The sequence below is a fragment of the Neopsephotus bourkii genome, unplaced genomic scaffold (assembly GCF_033783945.1).
Source record: "Neopsephotus bourkii isolate Nb327-2 ecotype Australia unplaced genomic scaffold, CSIRO-AGI_Nbou_v1 NB_272, whole genome shotgun sequence".
Taxonomy (NCBI): domain Eukaryota; kingdom Metazoa; phylum Chordata; class Aves; order Psittaciformes; family Psittacidae; genus Neopsephotus; species Neopsephotus bourkii.
The window spans coordinates 11,696,180-11,709,776 of record NW_026900781.1 but is presented as its reverse complement, the minus strand read 5'-3'; the positions used below and the strand labels follow the sequence as shown (position 1 = coordinate 11,709,776).

Below are 13,597 nucleotides of genomic sequence, written 5' to 3'. Positions count from 1 at the left end.
ATTGTGCTCATGATTCTTTTGTAAAAATTAGGTGTTTACAATTTCCAAAGACTTGGTTCCTCGAGTAATGTCAAGGGTTGTAGAAGCAGTCTCTGAAGAACTGAGTCGACTGATGCAGTGTGTTTCATCCTTCAGCAAAAATGGAGCTTTACAGGTACCTGAATATTCTGTACTGGCAAACATCTGAATCTAGAAAATAGAATAACAGAGAGATATACAATCTGTGTATTTGTTAAATTTACTGCAGCAGTGAAAGCAAGGAGATAAAAAGGATTAGTATACAACCTATTCCAGATTTATGGCTAAATATCCATTCAGATTATAATGGTTCTTAAGTTTGACTGTATTTTAGTGTTGATTTTGTGTCTGAATGCGTAAAAGTTTGCCTATATATCCTATGAGATAAAAAGCATTGTAGAGGTATCTGTTTGAAGTGTCATTAAATACTGTCTTTGGCCTGTCATCAGAAAATTACTTTAGAGAAAAAATGATTTTGTGATATTTTGAGACTTTAAAATCTTGAAAATATGATGAAGTAGGATCTTGCAAGTCAGCAAAACTGGTAACTTGTGTGTTATACTGTTTCTACATGAGCACTTAGTTGCTGCATGGGTAGAACAGATGCTCTTACACTGCATTCTTAATTTACAGTTAGATTGGTAGCTGTAAGTGCTATTGGATAAGTTTAAAAGGACTCTAAGAAAAAAATCTTTTTAAAAGAAATCCCTTTTTAAACGATCTTTTTAAAATCTTTTTAAAAGAAATCCCTTTGAGCAAGAAGAGCAAACTCCCAATTTTCATTGTACATGAGTGCATTCTTGCATTATGGTGGGAAAATAATTTCCCAATTGCAAGCCTTATTTTCCATCTTCTGGTAGTAATTGTATTGGACAGAATTAATGTAAGATCACAGCCAAATAAGATTGACTGTCTATTTATAAACAAATCAATGAATAGCAACAAAGCCACTCATACATGACTTCTGTTTGGCTAGAGAGCCCACTATATGAACTTGCTGCCTAAACTGAGCGCTGAAAGGATTTTTCTCACCTGTCTGTACATTAGTCACTCATGGTCATTTTCTGTTCCTCCAAACATATAAAATCCTAGCAGAAGCAGCAGCGAGAGAGTGCTCCAAGCCTGGTCAGACTGATCAAAAAAAAGCAATTCCCCAAAAGAGCATGAATCTGTATTCCCATGACCCACAGTTTTATAGGTTTTGTCCTACCACCATGTTTATTTAGGCTGTGGTACTTGAGAAAGTGACACTTCCCCATAGTACTGCTACCTCCTAAAATGTAGGAAAGACTCCAGAATCTTATGTATAGGACTTCAAAAAATCCAAGGCTGTTCAATTTGGAGCACCATACAAAACGAGGTGAAACATCTTGTGGTGAGAAAAGCATAGCTTATAAGTATAAAATTGGTGTGTGGCTATGTTGTATTTTGTGCCAGAAAGTTCTAGAGCTAAAAGAGTATAAATCTCGTCTGGTTTCCTACCTAGGGGAGAGGGGAGGACCTAAAATCAAAAGCCTTTCATTAGAAGTGGAATTAGATGTCTGTGTTGCATTATAAAGTGCTTTGTTTTGGAAGCTTGATGTCATATTAGATGGGTCTAGATGTTTCTGTAATAGCTAACTGAATTATATTTTATCTATGTGATGAACAAGAGCAGAATATGAACTTGGATGAAGTTCATTTTGTATTTTTAAATGAAATTTCTGAAAGTATTGATCACATGCAGAATGTTTTTATTTCGTATAAAATCTGTGATGATAGCTTTTTAAAGACTAATGGACCATCTGTGAAACTTGTTTAGTATTTGAGTTCATTCTCCACCATAGTTTGCCTAGGTGAAAATTAATACCTAGACACGCAGTACAGTGTGGGACTAAAATCCTCAAGCTTGTGTGCCTACCAGGCGACAGACAAGAAACAAAGCACAGCCATTCTACTTCCTCATTTGATGGGGGGGGGGAATAAATTCAACAGGAAAACCAAGAATAAAATGTATATTGTCAGATTTTTATACTCTTGGGTTTCTCTCCTCCCCAGCCAAGCTGTGCTGTGAGAAGTTAAGCTCACTGTTTAAATGTAAAAAAAAATAAAAATACAACAACCAAAAAAAACCAACCAAAAACCACCAGGCAGACAATTTAAGGTTGCCTCCTTCTGTCTTTTTATCCAGAACAGAAAAGATGGAACAGAACTGAAGATTTATTACTGTTACTAACAGACAAACCAATGTTTACAGACTACTACATAGTGACCGTACAAACAGTTTGACTTGAATCAGAAGTATGAAAGAGTTCCCTTTAGCAATCTGCTGATACAGCATCATGGCAAAGAAGAATACAGGAAACAAACTCTTAAAAGCCAAGGCTCCTTACAACTGCAGCCTGCAATAATATTTGCCTCTACAAACGATGAAGCTTTGGGATACTTGTATTCACTTGATGCAAGGACACTGTCTTTGTTTCAATATTTGTATTTTTCTCTTTAGGCAAGACTTGAAATCTGTGCTTTGAGAGATACCGTGGCCATATACCTAACGCCTGAAAGCAAGTAAGATGTGCTGTAATGTCTGCTTTTCAAAGTAATTGAATTCTTGGTAAACATGGAAAAGCTCATAATGTAAATTGAAGATTAAGAAATGTGCTTCAAATAGAATATGTAATGTACTAGGTAAATATATGAAAACCAGATTACTAGCAAGGTTTTATCAGTTGAAAGAAAATTACTTTTATATTTGTTTTTTACTTGAGTTTTTAGACACAAGCTGGAGTTCGCCACTCAGGAAAGTAAAACATCTTAATGGCAGTACAGCTGCTGAGGAAAGTGATGCTAAAACAAGACAAAAGCAAATGTCGCTGGGTTTTATCAAGTTTTTCACAGCAATCTCGTAAAGTTCACAGCAAAGAAGCTGCCAGACACTGGCAGGAGAACTAGGGCAAGCATTAGCTGCAGCAGTAGTTGATGCAGTCAAGGCATGTGAAACCAGGCTATGATAGCTCTCAGCAGTTTTGAGTAAAGTTGATTGACTGAAATTTCTTTGTGATTATGTTGGGGATTATATGGGCAGGTTCATTAACATATTTGAATTACTTACACATCTGTTAGGATTTGCATTAAATGTTGCTACAGATGGCAATTTGGTCATCTTACTTAATCAACATTTTATAGGAAATATTGCAAGATTTGAAGGCCTAATGTGTTTTGATAGTGTTAACCAGTAGCATCCTGTGGTGTCACTGCATTACGTTTCAAAAGACTTGCTTCCTTATCTTAAGTGTCTGAGAGTAATGAAGACCTCTAAATGATAACTATTTGGCACTGGCTCCAATTGGACAAAATGGAAGTGGCATTGTCTCTAATTGGCATGGCATAATTCACAGTGAACCCTGGAAGCTGAAACTTCATAGATGCCTTTTTATCCCTGGACTTGTCACTACTAGAGTTGTCACAGTTCACCACATAAATCTTTTGCTGACGAGATTATACCTATATGTGAAGGTCCTGTGTTGTTCCCTGCACTTCACTTCCACCTCTGTTGCCCAGAGAGGGATGGAAACCCCATCTTTGGAGTTACTCAAAACTTGACTGGATAATGCCCCAAGAAACCCTTAACCTTGAAGTTAGCCCTACTTTTTATCTGTAATTCTCAAAGAATACATGATGTCAAGCACAGTTTCAGATCAGATGTTGATTTAACATTTCCTGTTGATGTACGCTATAAATCACATTAGGAGTGCCAAGAAACCTGCTTGAACCCATGACCACTTTATGTTCAATTTGCACATGAATGTCAGATTTCAAGTTAATATTGTGTTAATTCATTGAAATAAGAATTTATAAAATACAGCATATCTCCACAATTTATAGAGAGAAATTGTGAATGCTGTGCCTTGTAGCAGTGCCATAAGAGTATTTTTGTTCTCCTTGCAGCTCAAGCTTTAAGCAAGCTTTGGAAGCCTTGCCTCAGCTCTCAAGTGGAACTGACAAGAAGTGAGTATAATATACCTTCTTGTCTTCTTTCTGGTCTCTGGAGATACTGCTTTTTAGTCTTGTATCAGAACTTTGTTGTAAGAGGGTTAACATTCACTGTACTTGAACCTTCTGAATTACAGAGCAGAAGCCTGTTTGGAAAGAGTTACGAATAAGCCAAGTTCTTGTTTATCATGGCCAATTAAATTACATGGAGGAGCCAATGGCTTTGTGGCATATCCCTTTTGCCCATCCTAGTCTTATCAGTTCAATGTAGCTTTGTATTTATTTTGTAATTTCCGTCTATTTAAGCCTTCCTTGTTAATCTTAAAGTTTCTGTGAGGTCCGTTGTCTCGTCTTACTGAATTTCGGAAGCAATAAAATGGCCAACAAACAAAGTTTGAGCTTTTTGCCAGCTGGTGTATGGGGAGCTGTCAAAACTGGTGTGTTTCATTTTAAAAACAAATAAGAAGGTTCTGAGATTTTTTAACATGAGGAGGAGAAGTTTTGGGTTCTTCCTTCCCCACTGTAGCAAACTTTGACAACCAAGCTGCTTTGCTGCATCAGGTCTGTTTTACAAGCACAGCTTAATAAAGGGTAGTATGGTAAAACTAGGATGGATTGCATTGTAATGTATATTATTGTAGTTTTTTTGAACTTGAGGTTGGTATTATGGTAATTTCAGAAACTAAACTGCATCAAATCAATTTGCACTTAACAGTCAGAATTCGTTCTGTAGACACATGAAGAGACTGTGCAGCCTGTGGTCTGTGCCTTCTTCCAGATGTCCCGTATGTTAATTCAGACCTACTCCTCACTAGCCACAGCAAGTCTCAAGATAATTCCTTGCCTTACTTGGCTCTTAACACTTGTTTTAAGATAGGAATCAGTTTTGAGTAAGGAGAGTTCTTTAAACTCAGACTTTCCACACCACCTGCAGAATTGTTTGTTTGCTTGTTTGTTTTTTCACTTAGTCACAAGTATTTGCACTTTATGGGACAGATGAGAACCAAGAACTGTATCATTTTTATGTCTGCCTCAGAGTTCTGAGCCCTAGACAGTCTAAAACATGTTCTGTTTCCCAGGTTGTTACACCACAGTTGTCATTGTTCCAGGCAGCTCATTGTAATCTACAAGTATTTGTGTAAAATAACACAGATTTGTGCACTGATTTAGAGCAGTTCTTTTCACAGTCATTACTATGATACTAAGTGATGAATGTGGCCATAGTCATCTTCCAGAGGACCTACTGAGGAAGCAGATAACTGATTTTTGTGGTTCAAGTTGTTCTTGGGTTTGTTTGGTGGGAGGGTTTTTGGTTTGTTGGGTTTTGGTTTTGGTTTGGATGGGGTTTTTTAACATGCAGTATAATTTATTCTGTTACTGGTTGTTCAATATTCACAGCTTGCCAAAAAGTTCAGGTAATACAGGTCTGCCCTATCTAGCTTGGTTTTGAAACAGAGCAAAAGTTCAGAGAACTCATTCTTCCCTAGAGTACAGGGAATATAAAACACAGAGGCAAGACTGTAGAACTTCACACAGTGCAGCTCCACTGTTAAAATACAACACAACAGAGCCATCAACATCTTTAGTCCTACACCTGGAGCTTATGGATCTTATCCACTGCACCAAGTACCTTCTTGGCAGCTATATAGATGTAAACAAACCATTGTTATGCTCCAGAAAGAAGTCATGCATAGTTTGTAATCTATAAAGAACAAAAACACATGGTTGCCAGTGGATTAATGCTTCTGGAACAGCCATACTATCTTTGATCTTTCAGCCATGATACTGAAGAGAAACTTGCAAAATAACTTCCAAAGACAAGTTTGAGAACTGAAATCTGCAGTTCAGCTACACACAGAAAGCCATAACCTTGATGAGGGGTACTTGGTTTTATGGTATATAGAATCATAGAATAGTTTGGTTTGGAAGAGACCTTCAGAGGTCATCTAGTCCAACTCCCAACTCTGGCAGTTTCTGGATTTGCCTTACAGAATTGTCTTAGACACTCTTTGCCAGTCCTTTTGCCACTGTCTTTTGCAGGTATGTTTCTCTCAAAAAGACAATCTTTATCTGGAAGGAAAGCCATATAAAGGGCTATTTTATTGCCTTGATAAAATCTCTGTGGCTAAGTCCCATGTGACCACAGATCATCCTGACACACTTGGTATACTTCTAAATGTAATATTCAGAGATTTTAATAGATTCAATACTAGGTCCTTTATTTAAGCCAATGGTGTACTTGAAGTCACAGACAGAATAGCCAGAATTTGGGGTAATCGTTTTCAGTATCTGCTGAAGTTGTAACTATTTTCCTTTTACAGGTTCTTAGAAGAGTTGCTAAACAAATTTAAAAGCAGCATGCACTTGCAGCTGACCTGTTTTCAAGCTTCTTCTTCAGCAATGATGAAAACATAGACAACAATGCAGGCAACTCAAAAAGTTATTGTGCTTAAATGTCTGTACTTCTTCAATCCCTTTGAAGACTCTGAAGAAAACAAAAGGAATTTCACTGGAAAGGAAATTGAAGATACAACCATGAGTAATGGCATTGGGTATCCTCCTCAGTGAGACTTCTGGACATGAATATATTGATAAAGTGGTTTTCTGTCTACTGAATTTCATTCTGTGGAGGTTATTAAGCCAATTTTGTTTACATGTACTCGTCTTAGCTGTATGTTCATGAAGAAATGTTCATTGGTGTGCTGCAATCTCAGTTTCAGTTGTTAAAAATACATTGAAACATACTTAAGTATCACCTTAAATTTTAGTATTACTCATGTTGTTCAGTGTATCAATCTGTTACTTTCTAGATGTAGAGTGATACTGATATGACTGCAAGACTCAGCCTTTATAAGCTATTGAGAAGTATGTAATAGAAATTATTACATGCAGCTGACGAGTAAGTGTTCATATACAATACGGAGAAGGGCACTGCCTCTTTTGCATTTAAAATTATCACTTTTTTCTATTACTGTCTACAGTTTTAGTGGGCATAAGTCTGATTTCTTGGGAGGCTTTTATTTTCTTGCTTCTTTTTAAAACAAACATGTTCCTGCCTTTCCTGTTTCTCCCTTCTATTGGAATACTGATAATAACCTTCACATTTGAAATAAACTGGCAATTAACAGAAAAGCGCTCCAAGTTCGTAACATATTAGTGTAGAATGTATTCTTTGGTGTTAAGGAGCAGAATAGTTTTAATAGCCTCTCACATAGTCAGAAGCAAGGAGGAGCACGATATTTCACTGGTTTTGCTGCTTCCTTTTAGCTCTTCTTGTCTTTTCTTTTTCTTACAGGCTTACTTCCACTGTCTTCCACTTCCCTCTTGCTAGTCCTCTTTTTGCCACCAGTTACTGATTTTGTGTGGAGAAGAGCAGGGCTTCAGGAGGAAAGAACAATTTTGCTGCCATTAAAATATACTTACACAAAGATCAAGAACTGTTTTCCCCACAGGGAGGATTTGACACTCACTTTCATTTTGGGACTTGTTATAACTTTATGTATGTTATTATGAAGATAGCAACTAATAGAAAGTGGTTTGTTTGTTTGTTTTTTGGGGGAGTGAGGACTGGGTTTAATTTTATAACTGAAATCGAGACTTGCAAGTGAATCATGAAGTAATAACATGTTCTTTCTGTATTTATAGCCATCTTGAGTGGGACTCTTCAGAAACAGTGCAGAGTTTTCAAACAATTTAACATCAGCTGTTTTCTTTCGCCAGTTTAGTTACATGCTTTAAAAATGCAACGTATAGTTCCTGTATGATGAAATCCTGAAGAAACAGTTTGATGCCCATGTATTTACTTCTAAAAAAATATAACTGTTAGTAGTAGTAATAGCATGTTGGGTAGAAGTTTGTAACTTCAAATATATGTCATTATTGGCTTTCAGGAAGAACTGTTAAACACCTGGAGCAATGTTATTTTGTTAAACATCCATTGTAAGCTGGTCGTAGTCTCAGTTGCTGGTATTAACTGAAATAGTCATCCAGTTAGCTCAGTCTGTAAAGGATTTCACTTCAAAATAATAAAAATAGTAAGAAATATTGTCACAACCCTTTCTTGAATTCCTAACTTTCCAAGAAATGTGATCTCCTTATGAATTTTACCAGTCTACATTTTCTACACTTGCCATCAAACATGTTCCTAAATACTGAAAACATATTTTATCATCTGTGCTGAATGTATTCAGGCATCTGTTTATTGTAACATCAGTCACTTATTCCTCTTTTGTTACAACAGTTACAATAGCTTGTTGCTTGTCTTTAAAACCTGAGGTCAACCTGAAGTCAGGTGTTTGTGTTTAGTTGCCTTTCTGAAGTAACACTACAGAATGTGTCATTAACAGCAAATAAGACAATATGTAAGGGATCAAAATATTACTTTATTTCAACCTGATATGAAGTAACTCCTCACAGTCAAGTCAGAGCACTGTATTTCAATAAATCCATTTGGTGGAATTAAGGAAGTCAGGGAGCATCATGTCACAAGAGTGTGTATTGGAATCCTTTGTGTGGAAGGTGAGTTGGGACTGCTGAGACTTCATAGTTCTATGTACAGCAGACTCCAGTTCCTCTGAGAAGAAGTTTACAAAAAAAAAGTGGTCAGTGAAGAAGGAAATAAAAAAAAAAAAAACTAAGCAAAGAAAACCTGTTCAAAGATACGAGGTTTAAAAAATACTGTTGGAAGTGGAAAAAAATGGGGAGACCACACGAAGATATGCAATCAGTTAGGGCTTGCAGAGAAAAGAGAGGCAGCAGAGAAATCAAAGTAACAGAAGGGAAAGGCTCTGACATTTAAACCAAAGGTAAATGTTGAAAACAGCACAAGATAAAATGAATTTTGACATGAACTTTGAACCTGTAGAAACATCTAAAATCAATGCAGTCTGGAAAAAAAAATTTACACTGAATGAAAAAAAATAAAAACCTAGACAGCTTTATTTCTCATTTAAGAGAAAAATTTAGGAAGTAATAAGGCTGTAAAATGTATCTTCCTTAAAGTAAGTAAAGCCTTGTAGGAAAATTCAGCCATAATATACTGTGGTGAGTTATTCAGCCTCTGAAGATGTTGAAGCATTCTCCTGTGACTATTCAAGATAAATGTTCAGAATACAGTAATGAGTAGTTCAGGAGGTAGGCAAAGTAGTAATAAAAAGTAAATGCTGTATCAGTGTAATGGGGGGAGACATGGACAAAATACTTAAATCCCCTGGTAAAACGATAGGAACAAAAATAGGAAAAAATTCATTGCATGTGTGGGTGTTAACTCGGTGAAATAGATCAAATAATAAGTAGCGTAAAACAATGAAGAAATCCTAGGCCTTCTTACCCACAAAGTACTTCTTTTTAGATTGATACTCTTCAGAAAATATATTTATGAAATGTGCTCATAGTACATCATTGTGGAAGTTAAACACCTTCCTATAGCTTTCAAAAAGCCACTTGAAGAGTTTAAAAGTATCAAAAGAACCATAGTCTTGCAAAGTTTCATGCATGTGCTGAATTTCAAGTGTATGATTAAATGTAAGACCACTTGCTCAGAAGATTTTTAAATGTTATGCAGATGTGCCAGTGTGTTGATGATCAGGGAAGTCGTAGTCTGTGGGCTAAACCCCTTGCATCTTCTAGTTGTATAAAAAGGCACAGAACTCCAACCAGTTGAATTTCTCTGTATGGCAGCAGAGAATAAAGGAGAAATCTGTGCTGTCAGAGCTTTGCAGGCATACTTTTGGCTGCAGTGATAATGTGTGACTGCTGACTTGTAAAAGTAGGTTCAGTCTCCCAATCTTTCCCAAAGTTATTGCAGCTCTGTTGAGGAGAGGGTACTTTATGATGAAGGTGAGACTGGTTTTGCTTTCTACCCAGGCAGCCTTTTGCCATCCAGAACTAAGGAAACATTTCTGAATTAATAGAATGTGGCTGTGGCTGTATTAGAAAGTAGAGAGATGCAGATAGGGTAAGAGCCATAAAAACCAACATAACACTGAATATGGAGCTGAGAAAAAGTTAAACTTAGGTATTGCCTGTTCTGATTCTGCTTTAGTTAAAAACACTGTTATGTATGTTCAGAAAAAAAAAAAAATTATTGATATAAAGGAAGGTGTAATGGTGATTAATATTTTAAAAAGAATTATTATGATGGGAGAATTTCATGGAGTTGAGCCCACCAAATGATGTGCAGGAAGTCCTTCACCTGCCAGCGTCTCACACTGGGCTAAGCAAAGGCCCTGGGAAATAAAAATATTCACAAATTTAACTCCTTTTTAAGTTCAAATGTAGTGATAGTCATTTCTGGTTCCTATCCAAGAGAAGGTAGATTGCAATTTCCTAGATTTGCTTTTGGCCTTGTGAAGAAGGAAACATCAAGAATCTTCTGCCATGGTCATACACAGTCATCAGAGACAATGCTTTACAGGGGATTTATACTTCCAGACTTGCTGCCAGAACATATTTGAGTCAACTCTAGCCTACTTCTTTGGACCTGTACTTCTAAAATAGCCTTGAAGTGTTATAGTTTTCCTGAGAATATTAATTGATACATAGTGATTATAGTAACAGGTGCAAATACTGATGTTTGTGTCCAAATGGGATGTCTGGACTCGCTACTAATGAGGGGGTTTACGTGTCTTACACACTATAAACATACTGCTATTTTGCTCTTCTCAGTTTACAATATCTCTAAAAATTAGAGGGAAAAGATCCTGAACCTCATCAGAATACATGAAACTCGTTAGCAGTTTTCCTGTTCTGTGTTAGGTGTCAGCACTAAGCGTACAAACATTAGGATACTTGCAGAGTTAAGACTGCTTCTGCCATGTTAACACGTGCCATTGTTTCTTCTACCATTGTTAAAGGAAGGCATAAAAAAAAAACAAGGTAGATGGTTAATTACAGGCAAAAGTAATTTTTCATAAGCTGATGCACATTAAGCGTATTTTGGCTTAGTGTGGTTGACAGCTTTCTTGATGTTGCAGTACCTACGAGAGCTTTTTTGGCATGGGATAAAAGGGAAAACTGGGAATAACAAGGAACACAGTTTCATTAAGGAACTTGATAGCCATTTCTGACTTCACCTGGTTTTAAGTTCTGTTTTTATGTAGTGCTGCCATAGGTTACAGAGATTTGTGTGATTCAGCTCCCTTTCTTTTTGTGCTGTTTGAGCTTTGGAGCTTGTCTTTAATGAAAATACTAAAAGAGCATGTCTGAAATGGTGTATTTAGTTCAGAACAAGGTGTTTTATCTTGTAAGGTGCATACTTCTTTCAGTATTACTTGACAGCCCAAGGGACTTTCATTTGGAGAGTCATCAATGCACCCTTGAAGTCCTTTAAAATGATGTGTGTTAGTGATTAACTTAAATGACACTGTTTGCCATGTTTATCATTGCATGGAACTTGCTGCTTTTGGAGTAGCAGCACTAGCAGATCTGCTGTGGTTTATTTTGGGGATCAGGCAGGGGAACTCAGGCTCCTTTACTGCACCTGGTTTCTTCTACTCTGAACATCCAAGATGAAGTTTGTGTTTCTTTTCTCTCATGCCCTCAGTGTTAAAGTCTTGTAATAGATTTTGTACAGCTCCTCTGTAAGCAGCCCTCCTTGAAGTCCAGACCAAGTAAGGCAGATCTTCAGCCAAATTCCTTTTGAATTGGAAAATTTAAACAACTCGAGGAAAAAGGAATAAAACAATGGAAAGTGGAATCCAGCCTTATTTGTAACAGATGCTATTGACACATGCTTAGTTTTATAGCCTATTTTGGCACCCCTTTGCCTCTCTCTTCTGAAATAGCTGGTATTAAAAGTTCATTGGAGACCCAGGCAAAAGCGCCTAAATAAAACGGGCTAATGTCTCAATATAGCTCATGCTATAGTATCATGCATTAAGTTAAGGATTGAGAATTGCCTTTTCCTTCATTCTTGAAGTGGGCTTAGGGTGCAGGTAGCAGAGAGGACAACTTTGTTTCTCACTTCTTTGCGTGAGTGACACCTGTGAAGTGACATTACTGCAGTTCTGATGTGACTGCAGCTAGCCAGGAGGCTCTGCATAGACTCAAACCTGAAGCTCAGCATACCCAGCTATTTCTAGATACATGGTGCTCTAGAAACAACTACTAGAGTCTTCGTTTTTGGTGGCAGGGGTTTTCATACTGCAGTACTACTGCAGCAAAATTTTTTGTGGCCATGCATTCTGCTTCAACCAAGTGAAGTACGCCCCTTGCTCTTCTTGGTTCATAAGCAGATTTTCAGCACAGAATGTCAAATCAGATAATTTATAAAGTAAAATTAGCAAAATGAGACAGTCTTGATTACTCATTTTTTCTGATAAACTTCGCTCGTGTGACGAGATTGTACTTCTGCTCGCAGAGGGGTTTCCCACCCCAGCTTATCTTTTTAGATACCCAGTAGATAATTCAAATTCAATGTTAACAGTGCTGCTTACTTTTAGAACCTGACATTAATATAGACAGACATAGATTTGAAAATAAACTAATAGAAACCAGAGAGCTCTGAACCATTGGGGCAAACAAATCTTGGTAGGCACCTGTTGTAACCCTCTTTGGTACAGCCTGTGTAGAAGGTAAGGGAATCTCTGTCTAAGTCATGGTATTTCTGGTTGGCTAACACATGGCAAGCCTTTGGTGCTTCAATGAAGTAGACATTGCTCTAACTCAACTGATACCCTCATGTGCAATCCATGAGCATACTGAAAACTCAGCTTACAAATGCAGTGTAGCTTCTAGTAGCACCCTGGGCCTTTGATCTGTGACTCCTGATATATTCTGCAGGGATGAACATCAGAACCTGTGAAAGCCAACAAACATCACCCATCCGCTTCAGTAGTCCCAAAATCACGTCTGGCAATAACTAAATAAGCCAGCAGAGCTGTCCAGCCAGGTATGCCCTGATCACGCCAGGAGGTGCAGAGCAGAGATGGGACTCACCCCACCCAGCCCATGAGTCAGTGCTAGTGGCAGGGGTGGAAGTGAGATATGCAAGGATACCCTGGGCCTCTGCTGTACTCAGCAGGTTTCCTGCCAGCAGTGAATTGTGACAAGTTTTATCTGTGAGATGGGTTTAAAAGGAAAAAAGGAAAGGAAAAAAAAGCCCCCAAACAAGCATAAAATCCTCCAGTTCTTATGAATGGAAAATGATCCAGGCTTCAAAAGCTCTCTCAAATTTCCTGGGAGCAGCATATGGCCCAAGTAACTGAAGAAATACCATAGGTTCTCCGTCTTACAACCTGAAGTCTGACTAGCTTTTACCATGGATAGCAGGTGATAAACGTTTACTGTTAAAAATAGCTCAGCCTTTCTGAGAGTGTTTTTTATCAGGTTGACCAGCTCACAGATTCTGGTCTAAGCATGACAGTTCTGGTTTGCTACAGAAATGAGGGACAAGCCAACAAGCGCATACACACCCCATACACATCTCTATTTAAAGTAAAACCAATACAACACCAGGGCTGTAGTAGTCAGACTTGTACACTATATAGTCAGCCCCGACCGACCACATGGTGGTAAACAGTCATCTGGAAATAGGTGTTTGAGGCTTGCTAGGAGGTGTTATCTGTATTCACAATGTTACATTCTCTATAACAGGGTGTTTTTCCCA

At 37.6% G+C, this 13,597-nt stretch overlaps 1 protein-coding gene across 4 annotated transcripts in view; it reads left to right on the top strand.

The window, feature by feature from the left end:
* Positions 1–8,021, top strand: part of EXOC2 (exocyst complex component 2) — a 127,426-nt gene extending 119,405 nt beyond the window's left edge. For all 4 annotated transcript variants that reach the window (XM_061346617.1, XM_061346618.1, XM_061346615.1 and 1 more), the window contains 4 exons: positions 32–154; positions 2,504–2,565; positions 3,946–4,005; positions 6,312–8,021. In XM_061346617.1, coding sequence (XP_061202601.1) covers positions 32–154; positions 2,504–2,565; positions 3,946–4,005; positions 6,312–6,405 — 339 coding nt within the window. In that variant the 3' untranslated portion in view covers positions 6,406–8,021. The remainder of the gene's footprint in view (positions 1–31; positions 155–2,503; positions 2,566–3,945; positions 4,006–6,311) is intronic.
* The last annotated feature ends 5,576 nt before the right edge of the window (positions 8,022–13,597 follow it).